The following is a 15,787-nucleotide window of genomic DNA, read 5'->3' as shown; positions in this document are numbered from 1 at the left end:
CAGCAATCTTTTGTCTTAAAGTGTCCTCCGTAAAAAGAAATACGATTAAAATATATTAAGAAATATAACTGGGAAAAATCATCTGTTTATAAATTAATAAAATTAAGTGTCCAAAATTATAAAGATTTGTGTAATCTGGGGATATATCTATATTTAGCTTTTAAAAACCGCAACATTATTTCATAAATTGTTTTTGTTACGCATGTTATCCTGTGTCTCTATTTCATATCTGATATTGTATCATGCCAAATGTCTATAAATATCATTTAACTTATGTAATATGTTGTTCATATTGCCACAATATGATTATATATTGAGCAAATAAAGAATGACTCTTGTTTATTCATTGAATTTGAACCTGATACTGAGCATGAAGCTGTAGATATGTTAAAGAGTGATGTATATTTGAAACATTTGCAAAAACTCTTTATTAGCTTTACTTTAAAAAAAAAAGTAATGGTAATGGTAATGCATAACTTTACTCATGTAATGGTAATGTAATGCATTACTTCAAGAAAATCAAGTAATGGTAATGGTAATTTAATGCCCAAATTCATGAAGTAATGGTAATGTAATGCATTACTTTACAATGTAATTCGCCCCAAGCCTGGTATAAACAACACAATCCAAATCAAAAAAGGAAAATCAAAATTCCTTTTTTTTGACCCCATTTTTTGAATTTCAAGCCAAAATGACTCTAGTTTCATTAAATGCGACTCCTCTAGTCATATCAAACAATTTCATAACAAACAAATCTTAAACTTTTGTATATAGATACGTATCTTTATTTCTATAAAGATATTTTACAGTTCCAAATTCAATGAGTTTGGGGAACGTTCCTCATCCTATAAATTGAAGGTACAGAATTTATATTGTAACATTAACTCTAATAAATGTTCCTCTCCACAGTAAAATTGTGAAAATCATTCTTGAATCTAATTATTCATTGATTGAATGAACGTTCCTTACAAATGGAAGCATTAATTTGAGGAACGTTCCTCTCCTTAATTCAAATGCACTTAAGAAATGTTTCTCCTTCCTTCAAAGCTGTGAAAAATGGTAAAAACCAGGCATGAATCTTATTATCAAATGTTTTGAGGAACGTTCCTCTCTCAATTTCTAATGATCAAAATATTAACAGGCATTCATTTGAGGAACGTTCCTCTCCCAATTTCTAATGATTGAAATATTAACAAGAATTCATTTGAGGAACGTTCCTCTCCCAATTTCTAATGATCGAGATATTAACAAGCATTTATTTGAGGAACGTTCCTCTCCCAATTTCTAATGATCGAGATATTAACAAGCATTTATTTGAGGAACGTTCCTCTCCCAATTTCTAATGATCGAAATATTATCAAGCATTCATTTGAGGAACGTTCCTCTCCCAATTTCTAATGATTGAAATATTAACAAGAATTCATTTGAGGAACGTTCCTCTCCCAATTTCTAATGATCGAGATATTAACAAGCATTTATTTGAGGAACGTTCCTCTCCCAATTTCTAATGATTGAAATATTATCAAGCATTCATTTGAGGAACGTTCCTCTCCCAATTTCTAATGATTGAAATGAAATATTAACAAGCATTCATTTGAGGAATGTTCCTCTCCCAATTTCAAATGATCAAAATATTAACAAGCATTTATTTGAGGAACGTTCCTCTCTTTCAAAATTTTTATAGAAAAGTTGTAAAACTAAATCATAATACTAAGTGTTTTGAGAAATATTACTCTACCCTTTTTCACAATTCTCTTCAAATGCAGAATTTAAGGAACATTTTCTCTTAAGTTGTTTGAGTTATTTTCTTCTTATATCAAGGATTGTACACTACAAATTACGATTAACATGCAGTTCTCCTATTCCAACATGTACATGATTCAAAGTATATGTTTTTCATTGATCTCCAAAAAATCATGAAAAATGTTTTTCTAAAATAAATCATGAGACCATGATTCTTCCGACATTATTAATTGTCAGATCTACGAATCTATAAAGTACATTAATCTTACACGTGGAACCTACAACTTTTAAATTGTGACTCCATCATTTTAACATCTACATTACTACAGCTGTCACACTATCAGAGTGCACAAATTTGTGTAGGAAAACTCCTGTTTTCCAAATCTTTCTAAAAACACCAGTACTCTAAACTATTCTAAACTCAATTGTACATTTTTTAAAAATACAAGTTCACATTGGACATTTGTTCATTTTTAAGGATAAAAAATATAAAAATAAAAGTACAGTAAATAAGAAAATGACCATAATTATCAGTTTGGACAAAAAGGAATTTATGATTATTGAAATATCAAGCAAAATGTGATAGAAGCAGAAATTTGGGACTGATATAACATGTTTTACTCCTGTTTGGTATATGAAATGAACAAAGTACATGCAAAGCAGATCTCTGGAAAAGGCACCAAACTAATCACTCAAGAAGACCTGTAAAATAATAAGTTTACAAGTATTTATTTCATTCTTTTAAACAATGAAAAACAAATGTCCTATCCATATAGGCAATACACTTTGCAGGGCAACTTTTAAATAACCCTATAATTAAATGCATAGAGTATTTGAATGACCTGGAACTTGTTGAAATGTAATTGAATAAAGGTGCTAGCACCTTTGCATGATCAATAGAAATCTGTGATGTAAAAATAATATCAATTTATAAGAAGAAAGTTACCTCTGGATTTTCATCTTCATTTGTAAGCAGTCTCTGTAAATCTTCAGGGACAGCAGGATGGTTGTTTTCCGTGTCCTGAAGGGCATGTGGGTTATAGTTGGGAATCTTGGGTAGATACCAAATTGCCCCTTTCCTTGAATAACTATTTGTATTTCCTTGACTTTGACCCAACAATGAAATGAACTTTTCCCACCATGTATTTTCTGATACGGACATCATCTTTGACCAAATCGACAAGCTCTTCTTAATATTTTGGATATCGATCTTTTCAAATGATGCCAACAACAAAGGTGGTGCAGCTGTTGGCATCATTATGGATCCGTCAACCCTTTGTTTAAAGAAACTGCCGTTCAAAGTCTTCCATGAATGGTCCACATTCTTTCTGTAGTAGATGTGGACATCTCCGGTCATTTCATTGAGTCTATACCTTCTCAAATATAAGTAAGATAAGTTAAGCATATGTTTCTAAATTTTCAAATTTTTAAGGTATCTCACTACACCCACACTTATACTTTTGAAGACACTACGTCACAAGATGGTGATTTAAATATTTTGTTAAACTGTTTACTTCGTTCAATGCGGTTGTATATCGTCTTAGCTCAGTGGCTAAAGTTTTGGACTTCTGAACCGCAGATTGTGAGTTCGAATCCGCCTGGAGCTTTTGTTTAAATATGATTACTGAATTAAATTTTTGAAAATGTAATTTTTCATCCAAAGTTGCACATTTTTTTCCTATTAGACTTAATTACTTCTTATCCATTATGATATCTATCATAATCAAGTAATTTTCTGCTGATTTGAGAAAATATTTCAAGGTGTAGTGAGCCACCTTAAAAACAATATTTCATCCCATTACATTCACCATATCAAATCTAGAATACACAGTAAACAACAGGCAATTTAGGCTCACAAAAGAAGTGGCTAGGACATATGAATATAAACCCATAAAGTGTAACTGTAATATGGTAATGATTGTTAAAGTGATATATCTATAAACAACCCAAAAATTTGATAATATTTATACCGTGTATAAAATTTTAATACTGGTGTGTAATGTTTTACAATGTATTATCATCAATGATGTAAACAAGAGGTAAACAAGGATCTATTCTTTAAACTAACATTTGTTGGAACAATACTTGTTGAATTCATGACCAATCTCACTGCCATTGTAATTATTTTGCTGCTAAATTGTCCCTTGAGATAAAGATAACACTCTGCTTGATCAGAGTTGCTTTATCAGAAATGATTGAGGCAGTCTTCTTAAACTAGAATCATTAATCACTCTCTAGTTTGACAGTTCTAATTTGTTTCTTATCCTTGAATCGCCACTACTTCATAATTAATCTCACAGGACAATTGTAATTTTTTATTCTGGGTGGGTTACTGTAATTCATTTAATTTTACACTGTCGAGTTTGTTAGTTAAAAACAAGTGTTGTTGTTTTATTTTCATATTATAAAAAGTGTGTAATATAGGGTGCAGAAAATTAGCTAAATGTTCTAGTCTTAACAAGACTATTATCCCCCCCCCCCTCTTCAAAGCTCCAAACAAGGCTCATTTTAAATGACCCAGATGTGAGTTGCCTTAACTAAAGCATATATTACACTGTAGATAATCCTTCTATTAAGCAAGTACGTAATTCTGTGATCACATCATTTTGTATAAAATTGCAAAGACTTAACTTTTATCTTAAATTCTTATATGGCCTGACTTTTAGAAAGTAATGGCTAGATTTTAAAATCTGCAAGGGACACTTCTTTTTGAAGTTCTATGAAGATATAATAATTCCTCGTGTTTAATTAGGAATGTACTGTTATTAAGGTATCCCACTCCTCAATGTTTTTGTATCAAGAATTTCTTGAGAAATATATAATTGTAATCTATAGACAAAATATACTTAAAAAAATAGAAAGATAATGAGGGGTCAGTGTTCATCCATTTGAGTTTTTCATTTTAATTTAACCTTTTTGCACCTGAAATGCAATATTAGACTGATTAGGTTTTGTTGTCAGTATTTTTGATTAAGCAAACTTTTTCCTTCAAATATTGTTTTCAATTATGCACAACGGTCCCACTGAATAGAGGATTTACGAAAAAAAAATTGTACGAAGCTGCATTAATTCTTTGTGACCTTTTTGCACTTCAAATAAACAATTTCTCTCTAACAGTTATAATTTGATTTGAAAAAAAAATCTTTTTGAATATCAAGAATTTTATAACATTTATCCAGTTTGCCTAGATATGTACACAGTATCATTTTGACATAATAAAACATGGGGGTCAGTGATGTCAAATTTTAGATATATGGCTTCAAAGGTAAAATTCTAGCAAAATTTGGCTTAAAAATGTTTGTACATGTCAAACAGAACCTATAGAATATGTTACAAACCTATCAAATATTAAAAATGTGAATAATGAATTAAGTATTATAAAAAGAAATGTGCTCCGGTATATTGAAAATTCATGAAGCTGCTTGTTTCTGTCATTTTCATCAAAAAACCTTCCGCATGAAAAAAGTACTTCCGAAAACTTGTTTGTTTCTTGAATTCAAATGGATTTTCTTTATGAATGTTGTGTAATTATGAAATAATAATCTTTCTGTAATTATCAAATAAATAAATAAAATCATATTTATTTAAAATATAATGATCATCTGCGCAATGAAATCAAAACGTAAGGAGTGAGATACCTTAAAAGATGAAGCTCTGTGACATGGAAATTAAAGATATCATGATAAAATTTCAGAATTATGAACAAAATCTCTGTTTAACTTAAAAATCATTATAATGCATGTATCTATTTAGCAACTTTGTACAAATAATAACAATTAGACCCTACAATTCAATGAATATACACCTAATTGTCAAATGAATACACTTATCATCTAACAGTTAATTTGAGAGATTCACTTAGTCCTCACAATCCCATTCTTACCAGTACTACGTACTGTATAATACAATTCCATAGGTCTGCATGATAATTTATCCCATAGGATGATTTCCTACATAATGAGCTTGTTAACTCAATTTTACACATTATCAATTTCAATACACATGCTTTATCTAAATCAAGGCTCAGACAATTAAGTGTTCCCTTGGCAAATGCACATAAACATATGAACACACTTAAGGTCAGACGACACGTTCCTCGAGAATCTTTTTTGTATCTCCTCGTAATAAAGAGTCCAAATAAAAAATATTACTTTTATAATTATTTTAAAAATGATTAAAATTTAATTGGATGTGGTTATGTGTCTAGATGGCCGAGTGGTTAGAACAGTAGCCTCTCACTGCCAGAAGCGTATAAGTTCTAGAAGTCGTGTGTTCAAAGCCCCGCCCTAGTCAAGATAGAGTTCCAATATAGTGAATTTTGGTGTGCTGTATAAGTATTTATTTTTACATCAGCAATTCAAGTGTATTTTCAAGAAGATCATATAGGAAATTGCATACTCTAGTATTTTGCAGAAATGCCTGGTAAGGTACCCTAATTTTTTGCAAGAAAGCTTGTCAGAGTAGTAGTAAACCATCAACAAATTCATGAAAAAAAGTTATATAAAATTAAGGAACGTGTCGTCTGACCTTAAGTTCATGTGTGGACAATGACAGACAGTGTGATTCCTGTATACCAACCCAACAATCTTCATTTGTTGGGGTATTATAAATAAAGAACATTTTTTATGAGCACCAGATCATTCACCCAGTATGACTATAATATATATAGAATAGAGACAGACAGATTGCTACACCATAAATGTCTCATTTCAAGTAGGATGGATAAAAATATTTCCATGTATCCAGTACAACTTGAACAATTTAACATACCTGAATGTATTTGTCCTTGTGTGGTATTTAACTCCTTTTAAGCATGGAGATAACCATCCAGATATGTCAAAACAGCCTCTCAGTTCTTCTGCACTGTAGAGTATGTCACTCATCTCTGGGAGTGTGGCAGCATCTTTGTGCCTGAGATTATCAGCAATGACACTGAACATCTGATCAATATCTTCATGGGTATGCCCAACATGAAGAAAGGAAAGCTGCACCTGAAATAGGAAGATTTTGCATGAAACAAATAAAAAAAAAGAGTACCGTCATTCTAAAATTAAAGGCCCCACAAACTTCTTGCAATTATGATACACTGCCTTATCAAATCTGATAATTTTTTTCAGTACGTATCATAACTAGAGGTGCAGCGATACAGCAAAACATCAATTATAATGATCGCGTGTCCATGATACATGTATCGTATTGTCACGTGTATCTTGATACACATTATGATCGAGTAATTTTTATTGACTTACTAAAAAATTACATGGTATGGATAATATGAAGAGATTAGGAAATTTTGTTCTAATCAATTGAATTTTTTTTTATCTCTATACAGATTGTTGATTGGTTTTGTCAGTTGACACATTTTCTTTATGCAATACTATTTCTTATAGAGGTTGCTGGCAACATAGATATCAGTTTTTTTTATTGTTGACAACTGTATCGTGGTGCATAATGTATCGCGTTAAGATATTGTGATAAGTATTATATTGTGAGGTAGCTGGTGATACCGACATGCACCCTTAATTGTAATGTTATTTTCCATATCAGTTCTGTTTTCCAGTTTAAATATAACTTTACAAATATCTAGGAGAGAGTCAGCAATATCATATAAATCAAATATATATTTACCTCATAAAAAATCCGACGCCTGACTAAAAGCTCTAAGAAAGACAGCACAAACTTGTTCTTGTTTTCTCTGAAACAGTTGTCTGCTTGTAGATACAGAACGGGTGGCAATGATTTTCCCTGTGAATTAAGAATACATGTATACTTTGTAGTAATTCTTTATAACTAAAGTAAAGATAATTGTAATGATTGATTATGGTTTCTACCTTTGAGTGATTCCAAAGTACTTTCATCAAAACGTTCAATGTGAGATTGGAATCATGCTTGTACTGGTGTAGGTCTGTAAACAGATATTTTTTATTCAAACCGTGGCTTAAAACTCCAGTAACGTGTACATTTAGTTGCTTTGTTGCTGCAAATGCCTGAAATAGATGTGAGAAACATGTTGATTTATTAATTGCTTGAGAATTTTTCATCACAATTATAAAAATGATATTTTAAACCATCAAAAATGGTTAAAAATGCATGTTTTAACATTACATGAGTTAATTTTTGAAAGAGTACCTTGCTTGGTCTTCCCTTAAAATGGGGAATGTTTGTCTTGGATTGGTCCATCCCATCTATAATGAGGCTTATATATCTATCTGGTCTTCGTCTGCTAACAGTTTTTCTTCGGTAATATGCAGATTTTTCTTTCCTATAATATAATAATTATTTTTTGTTATGTGTAATACAATTACATGTAGTATGAAATATGAAATACATGTAATATGAATTCATTGCAAATGGCTCAGTGGTCACACTGGTATGCGATAAGCTACTGCCAGCTAGTAATGCAAAGATGGCTGGTTCAAGGCCCACTTTTGTCACTTGATGTTATGTGTTTTGTTTTTACATGTTTTAGACAAGGTACTATCTAAGTCCATCTTGCCACGTTATAGTTAACAGCTTAATTATTCTGGGGATTAATCTGCAATTGACTGATGTTTGGTCAGAACTGGGGTGGGATGGGGTTGGGGGTCAAATACTGATATTCACTTAGCACCATGGAAACTGTAAAAAAAAAAAAGCAATGGCTGGGCACGGCCTGTGTCTTAATGGCTTGGAAAAAAAATTAACCTGATATGGTTGATTTTTAGTGATTAAAGCTGAATAAGAAGTTGACACATACATTTGTCTGTGAAGATGTTCTTGCTTCTTGATAAAAATGTCCCTTTTTTTCTCTGGGTTAAGCTGTTTGTGAAGTTCTCTGTCAAGCTTGTCACATGTAGTACATCTTGTGAACAAGTTGCTCTGAAATGCATTTATATCCATTAACAAGTACTGGTTGAATAATAAGATTTTGAATTGTGAATCTGTTCTTCTGTCAAATGATAAAAATAAATACTACTAAATCAAAATTGCTAATAGGAGGTCTCAATGGTCATGACTATAGTTTTATACTGTTTGATCAATTTTAGAAGAGTTTTATAGTAAAATATAGTAAAATAGGTAAAACTTTTGTTTTGTTTTTTAATTACATATGTACTAATAAAAAGTTTATAGCTAAATAAATTAAAATGAAAATTTGACCATCTAGCATCCTTAAATTTGACTGTAAATTTGGGAGAGAAAATGGTATCAGCTCACCTGTTTAATTTTTACATGTGAAAAGTGATCCTTCCAAATGTTTAAAAATGTTTGATAAGATACTCTGTCTCTGCTTTCTTCTTCAGTTTCCACTTCATATCTTGAATAAACTTCATTTTTCCTTAAACCAAAGGGAAGCCAAATTTCTTGAATATGTGGAGGATTTTCTCCTCTCATTGCAATGTATTCCCCAAACCAGTTAATGGCATGAAGTCTTTTTTCTGATGTTAATTTTCTGACCGAAGAGAGTGGTCCTTCGTCTCTGGTCATCCAAGTTTTTCTTTCCTTGTAGTATATTGATTTTTTGATCCCATGTGCAATCAACCAACTTTTCAGGCATACCCCATGACCATGGAGAATGAAATGAAATTTTCCTTCTTTTACACTTTGGAAGTCTTCAAACTTTTTCTGGAACCACCTTGGTCTTTCTTTAGCATTTAAACACCATAATGTGGAATGGCAATTTTCAATTAAATCCCTTGTAAAAAAGCTTTGCCTAGTACATTTCTTCGGGCAATCACATTGTTCTGAAAATGCCTTTTTTATAGTGCTTCTGGAGATCTTTTTCTTTTGAAGTTTAGTTTTTGATAACGATGCAACTGAAATTATAAAAAGAATTTGATTTCTTAATAGAATTGAGTACTTATATAGTAGTTATAAATATGGGTAAATATGCTATGATATGATAAATAGTTTTGACTAAAAATCTTGTGTGCCACAATGCTTGTCAGATGTCTCTCTAATGGCAGTTTTTTGTAACATTCATAGCTTTCAATTTTTTTCCCCTATAAATTCCTGATTCAACTTTGACTGGCCCCAATATCCATATTGTTGAATCTACAAAGTTTTAATAAACCTTGTATGCTTCAACTTATCTGACCCACTTATAATGTTTATGAGAAGAATTTTCAATAAATGATTGATAATACCGGTATGTCACTTATATAATATTGACAGTTTTTTATTGATATAATCTCTCTATATGATTTCTCATCTTTTCATTAAAATAAACTTAAGGCAATCTCAATCACTCCCCAATGTGACTGTGTCAAGAATTTCTTGACAATTATTCCATTGAAAAAATGATTAATGAAATTTAATTAGACCTCTTTGCACATAAAATTTTATTTCAGACCATGTAGTTGATATTTGTAGCCAGTATTTTTAACTTCAAATATTTACAGATACCAATTGATTTGCATATTTTGTAATGTATTGTATAATGATGTCTGCAGCTGGATAATCTTGCTTTGCTGTCATCAAAGACTCTAAAACCCAAACAGTGTGACCACATTAGAGCTCGTCAGGTGCTTTGTCAGCATCAAAGAAATGCTGAAATCTACTCTTAGACTAGTTTCTGTATGCTTCCACATTTATAGATTGCAGGTTGGAAATAAGCACTTTCCTCACTAAGTGCCCATATTTCAGATACCGTATAAGACTTTTAAAAAACCAGTGGGTGGGGAGGGGGTGCCCCCCATCCTGTTTTGGAAATACAGAGAGAGAGAGAGAGAGAGAGAGAGAGAGAGAGAGAGAGATCGATATTTAATGTTCATTGAAAAAAAGTGCAACCCGGGTTCGCTACCCATTTTAGTTATCTGAAAAATGAAAATCTGTAATAAATATTGAAAAACTCATTCTGTGATATTAAAAATTTCAGCGAAGACTTAACAAAATGTAATTGAGTATTCCTGCAAATTCCGTACAGAACAAACGAGTAATTTCTTAGAAATCGACAAAAACCCGGTTTTCTTAACATAAAATGAGATAGAACAACATTACCCCCCCCCCCCCCCCGGTTTCTAAAATACAATAAACATACCAAATGAAAGCAAAACATCTCAGCTTAATCAAAATTGCTGCTAGAATTCTATGCTCTTCTCAATTATTATAAATAGCTATTCATCCGGCTCTCATAAAACCTTCCCAACTTTCATAAAGTTTGCACGGAAAACGGTATGTTGCATATATATTCAAAACAACACACAACATAGGATTCTAGCAACACTTTTCAAGTTAAGCATTGATCAAACAAACGATACGTATAAAATTTCAAGTTCAATATATAAGGGGTGGTGTTCTTCTAGCGGATTTTTATATCGTAAACAACGACAGAGGAAAACCTGGCCGAGAAATAAAAGCAAATTTACATACCTTTTAGCGAATGATTGATAAAACTAAGATCTCTCCAAGTATTCTTACGTTCAATTCTCAATAAATCCAACCACAATACTTTATTAGAGTTCTTAGATTAGTACTGTTATATTTTGAATATGTTTACAATGCTTTCCGATCAAATTCACACGATATTCAACTTTTAGTCATGACGTCATCAATGTGTAAATCTACATAATACAGAATAATTTCTAAAAATAATTGTCCTCAGCATTTTTTATTTGTTTTTGGTCTATGTTTCGTCCTGCTTAGATATTTGAATATGTACATAATGACTAAGATTTGTATATAATTTCACAGAGTTACATGTAACTCAGATTCCATATACTTCCTTAACACCCCTGCGCAGCCAATGAGCACGGCCACCAGAGGGCCCTTTACATTAACTTACGACTTATAACCAAATTAGTGAATGCTAATTAATCACAAACTAATCAATGTTTTATTCTCATGGCTGTAGAGTATTATAATGGACATCAGAGTAGTTGTATAAATAAAGTTCTTTCTAAGTTTTGTATATTTGTCCTTTATATATCATTTCATTTATTATAACTTTGTCGTAAGTTCTTTTGTAAAACGCAGCCCATCACCTGTCTGTATATCGTGCATATCAGACAGGTAGCCAGTCTATCATTCTCGTTATCATTTTTACTCTCCCCCTCCCAGGGTTTCTCAGCCATAAATCACCCACCATAGTACTCCCTGGCTATCTAAGTGAAAATAAACAATTAAACCAATGATCCCCCTATTCCAAGACATCAGACTCTGACCCGGCCACCAGCTGCACAGATGGGTGACATATTAATTAAGTGCCAGCTCGACATCTGATAAACATAAACATAAAATAACCAGTCTATCACAATATGTTATTTTTGTCTTTGGTGTACAATAATCATTTGCCCCCATTTTTTTTCACACCCGGCATTATCCTCGTTTTCATCGGGTGAATTTGAATGCAATTTCAAAACAATTTTAAAATTACTTTGTTAATTAAAAAGAGTCTATTCAGTATAACACATTCCTTATTGAGCTGTATGAATTCAAGATGGGTGTTTTTAAGCGTTTGAAATTTTAGAAGGGCGAAAAAACATGGGGTAAAAATCATAAATCCTGTATACATATACCATATGTTAAAGTAATGTAAACTATAATTGAATTAAATAAATTAAGTCAATTAAATTAAGGATAAATCTAACATACCTTTTTGCTTCCTTGGAGTACTGGTCATTAAAGGCTCAATGAAATGTAAATTTCCAAATGGTTCCGATTCGGTGGAACATCCACTTGTTTGTAAATCAGATGATATAAGCGATAGTTCTTTACTAATCTCACTTGATTCTTCAAACAAATCTTCTTCGCGTAAATCAAATGCTTGAACAGTAGGCGGTGTATCATCACAGAAAGAAAATACATCATGGTTGGAACCAGAAATATCACCAGAATCTTCAAATCTGGACAGTTCTATGGAACGCCTGGACTGTCTTATTATGGCAAAAATAAATTCGTTATCTGCTTACATCGTTATGTGGTGTGCTTTTATCATTACGTGATGTGCTTAAATCATTATACGGTGTGCTTATATTATTATGTGGTGTGTTTTTATCGTTATGTAGTGTGCTTCTATCATTATGTAGTGTGCTTATATCATTATGCGTTGTGCTTTAATCATTATGCAGTGTGCTTTTATTATTATGCAGTGTGCATATATTATTACGTGTTGTGCTTTTATCGTAATGTAGTGTATTTATATCATTATGTAGTGTGCTTATTCCTTTATGTGGTGTGCTATTGTCATATTTTGGTGTGACTATATCATCATGTGGTGTGCTTACATGTATGTCATTTTGTGGTGCACTTTCGTCATTGTGGGGTGTACATTTGGCATTATTTGCTGTGCTTTGATTATTACATATAGTGCATCTATTTTTGCGTATATGATGTACGTTTTGCATTATTTGAAAATAAAGATTAGTAGTCTTTGGAAATTAGACATGGAAACTATTCTAGAAAAACTCGGATTGGGCTCTTTAACAAGAAAGTTTCAAGAAGAAAAGGTAACACCTGATATTGTATCAAAACTCTCAAAAGTTGAAATGCAAATTTTAGGAGTTGCTGATAGATCAGCCATGATGAAATTGAGAGTGGCTTGTATTCACCATGGAAGCAATCTTTTGATACAAAGAAATTCTGGGTACTTGATACCAGAAGATGTGTTGGACTTTTTGCTGGAATCTAAGTTCAAAATCATTGAAATTTCTCAAATGTTAAATGTGTCAGAGAGCACAATTTACAGAAGGATGAGACGATGCAATCTTTCTGTATCAAAATATAACGATATATTAGATCATGAGCTGGATCAAATAGTTTCTGAAATTGCTACAGAGTTCCCGAAATGTGGAGAAACAATGGTCAGAGAAATTCTTCGGCAAAAAGGTGTCCAGGTGAGAGAAATTCCTCTTTTTTCAATATTTAAATTTGCAAATATGCTTTTTGATATGAATCTAACACTGAAAAAAAAGTTCACTATTTTATATTTACATTTTGCAAATGTTTCCTTACACGAACCAATGACATTTTAACATGATTTCGCTACCTTCAAAGCCCGAATGAATCAACAAAGAAAGCTTTTGTATTAAACAAAATCCACTTATATATATATTAATGTTTACATTTTCAACTGTCTTTGTCTGTGATAACATTACGAATCAATTTTGAACCCCAAAACCCAATAACTTCACAAAACATGAGTGACACAAATGGGCGTGTCTTATAGCATAATCGAAAAACGGTATTGTAATACATAGCATGTGCTACATAAAAAATAGTGGTTTTAAAATAATGTTGTTTTAAAGTGTACAAATTGGAAATAATATAAATATAAGTAATACGGAATCATTCTTTGAATATTATGAGGTGATAATTTCGGTCGGAGCGTAGTCAAATCCATCATAAAGCCCTGGGCTTTATTGGATTTGACCACGCCCCGACCGAAATTATCACCTCATAATACTCAAAGAATGATTCCTTATTCCTTGAATAATTGTACGACATGATCTGGAACAGCTGTACATACCAATTCTTTTAATCTTCGAATTCTGTTTCATATCATGTTAAACAATTGGATGTTTTTAAAACAGGTAACAAGAGCAAGACTGCGAGAGAGCTTACATAGAACAAATGGGGATAACATAAAAAGCAGGATAAAAGGAAGATTACAAAGAAGAGTTTACAATGTCGAAGGTGTCAATCATCTTTGGCATATAGATACAAACCACAAATTGATCAGATGGAATTTCATAATCGTTGGTGGTATCGATGGCTTCAGTAGGTTTGTCACATTCCTTAACTGTACAGACAACAATAAGTCTGAAACAATTTTCAGTTGTTTCCAAAGTGCTATTCGAAGCTATGGCTTGCCTTTAAGAGTTCGCTCTGATAAAGGACTTGAGAACAAAGCTGTCGCTGAATATATGGTCAGATCTCGAGGACCAAACAGAGGAAGCATGATAACTGGAAAAAGTGTCCACAACCAAAGAATTGAGAGGCTGTGGAGGGATGTGTATGAAGGAGTTCTCTGCTACTACTATGAACTTTTTTACTATATGGAAGACGTACAACTGCTTGATATTTTGAATGACATACATATGTTTTGTTTACATTATGTGTATCTGAAAAAGATAGACGAAAAGCTTCAAATATGGAAAGAAGCATGGGCTAATCATAGATTACGCACTGTTAAGACCTCGCCATTGCATTTGTTTGCAGCCGGCATTATCAATAATCCAATTGATGTTTTAGATTTAGATTGGGAACAGTATGGTATTGAAGATAATACTGATGTTCAATATCTTCACAATGTTAATCCCAGGCCTGTGTTTGATCCGCCTTCATATGCAGTAACAAATGACACTCTACAAGAATTGCAACAACATTGTCCATTTAATTGGCATTCTGCTAACTATGGAATTGATATTTTCCAAAAGGCTGTGGAAATTGTCGAAAGAAACAACAGCTTAACAATATGATATACAATGTAAATTCACTTGCCACTGTCTGCAAGACTAGTGTATCTTTTTTCCTAATCTGCTTGGCCCATTGACTAAGAATGACCAGATTTTTATCATGACAAAAAAGGGCTATTTAGTTACCATTCATGACTCTACTACAATGACTCTTCATGATGGTCAATAAAATTAGTAAGATGAACAAAGATTTGAGATTTGTTTTTATTATACTGCTTTTTGATAGAAAAAAATGTCATTCCTTCTTGGTTTGAAAAAATAAACATAGGTAATCAAACTTTACATAGCTCACCGAGATGAAGGGTCACCTTTATGAGATCGCCTTTATTATATCATACGAAAATGTATAATGTCATCATACAATATGATATTTTATTATGTGATACTCTTCTGTATCACGTATATTGTATCAGATGATTTTTATTGTTTGGTATCAAACGATAGAATTTAAAATACATTGCATTATATTATATACTTGTAAAATATCAAACAATCTGATACAATCATATAATAACAGATCATATTATACAATTTCATAATGATAAAATACAAAACTGAATCATATTATACCAAAAAGTTATGTTATATGATAAAATATTCATAATATGATTAAATACCATTGTGTGTGCACACACACACACACATATATATAT

The 15,787-nt window shown here is 31.8% G+C and overlaps 3 protein-coding genes across 3 annotated transcripts; 1 reads left to right on the top strand and 2 right to left on the bottom strand.

Annotated features, from left to right (window-relative positions):
* Window positions 1-617: 617 nt before the first annotated feature.
* Window positions 618-7,716, bottom strand: LOC128175423 (uncharacterized). The gene is made up of 5 exons (XM_052841038.1): window positions 7,575-7,716; window positions 7,372-7,488; window positions 6,514-6,734; window positions 2,690-3,116; window positions 618-2,445 (listed from the first exon to the last, which is right to left on the bottom strand). Exons 1-5 carry the CDS (start codon window positions 7,599-7,601, stop codon window positions 2,428-2,430), a joined length of 810 nt encoding a protein of 269 aa, XP_052696998.1. The 5' UTR covers window positions 7,602-7,716; the 3' UTR covers window positions 618-2,427.
* On the bottom strand, window positions 7,610-9,582 carry LOC128176802 (uncharacterized). The gene is made up of 4 exons (XM_052843349.1): window positions 8,938-9,582; window positions 8,480-8,601; window positions 7,873-8,005; window positions 7,610-7,648 (listed from the first exon to the last, which is right to left on the bottom strand). The coding sequence occupies exons 1-4, from the start codon at window positions 9,205-9,207 to the stop codon at window positions 7,610-7,612; spliced, it is 564 nt and encodes a 187-aa protein (XP_052699309.1). The 5' UTR covers window positions 9,208-9,582.
* A 2,995-nt stretch (window positions 9,583-12,577) lies between these two features.
* On the top strand, window positions 12,578-15,760 carry LOC128175422 (uncharacterized). Its single transcript, XM_052841037.1, has 2 exons — window positions 12,578-13,553; window positions 14,250-15,760. The coding sequence occupies exons 1-2, from the start codon at window positions 12,888-12,890 to the stop codon at window positions 15,135-15,137; spliced, it is 1,554 nt and encodes a 517-aa protein (XP_052696997.1). The 5' UTR covers window positions 12,578-12,887; the 3' UTR covers window positions 15,138-15,760.
* The last annotated feature ends 27 nt before the right edge of the window (window positions 15,761-15,787 follow it).

This window comes from Crassostrea angulata, chromosome 3 (assembly GCF_025612915.1).
Source record: "Crassostrea angulata isolate pt1a10 chromosome 3, ASM2561291v2, whole genome shotgun sequence".
Classification (NCBI taxonomy): Eukaryota; Metazoa; Mollusca; class Bivalvia; order Ostreida; family Ostreidae; genus Magallana; species Magallana angulata.
This window is presented reverse-complemented; position numbering and strand designations above follow the sequence as displayed.

Coding starts and splice junctions, on each gene's coding strand:
- LOC128175423 (XM_052841038.1), bottom strand. CDS start 7,601: ATGAAAGTACTTTGGAATCACTCAAAG. Junction 7,489..7,574: donor TACTTTGGAATCACTCAAAG/GTAGAAACCATA, acceptor CTTAATTCACAG/GGAAAATCATTGCCACCCGT. Junction 6,735..7,371: donor GGCGTCGGATTTTTTATGAG/GTAAATATATAT, acceptor TTCCTATTTCAG/GTGCAGCTTTCCTTTCTTCA.
- LOC128176802 (XM_052843349.1), bottom strand. CDS start 9,207: ATGACCAGAGACGAAGGACCACTCTCTTCGGTCAGAAAATTAACATCA. Junction 8,006..8,479: donor GAACATCTTCACAGACAAAT/GTATGTGTCAAC, acceptor ATTATATTATAG/GAAAGAAAAATCTGCATATT. Junction 7,649..7,872: donor TTAAGGGAAGACCAAGCAAG/GTACTCTTTCAA, acceptor ATCTGTTTACAG/ACCTACACCAGTACAAGCAT.
- LOC128175422 (XM_052841037.1), top strand. CDS start 12,888: ATGTGGTGTGCTATTGTCATATTTTGGTGTGACTATATCATCATGTGG. Junction 13,554..14,249: donor TTCGGCAAAAAGGTGTCCAG/GTGAGAGAAATT, acceptor TTTTTAAAACAG/GTAACAAGAGCAAGACTGCG.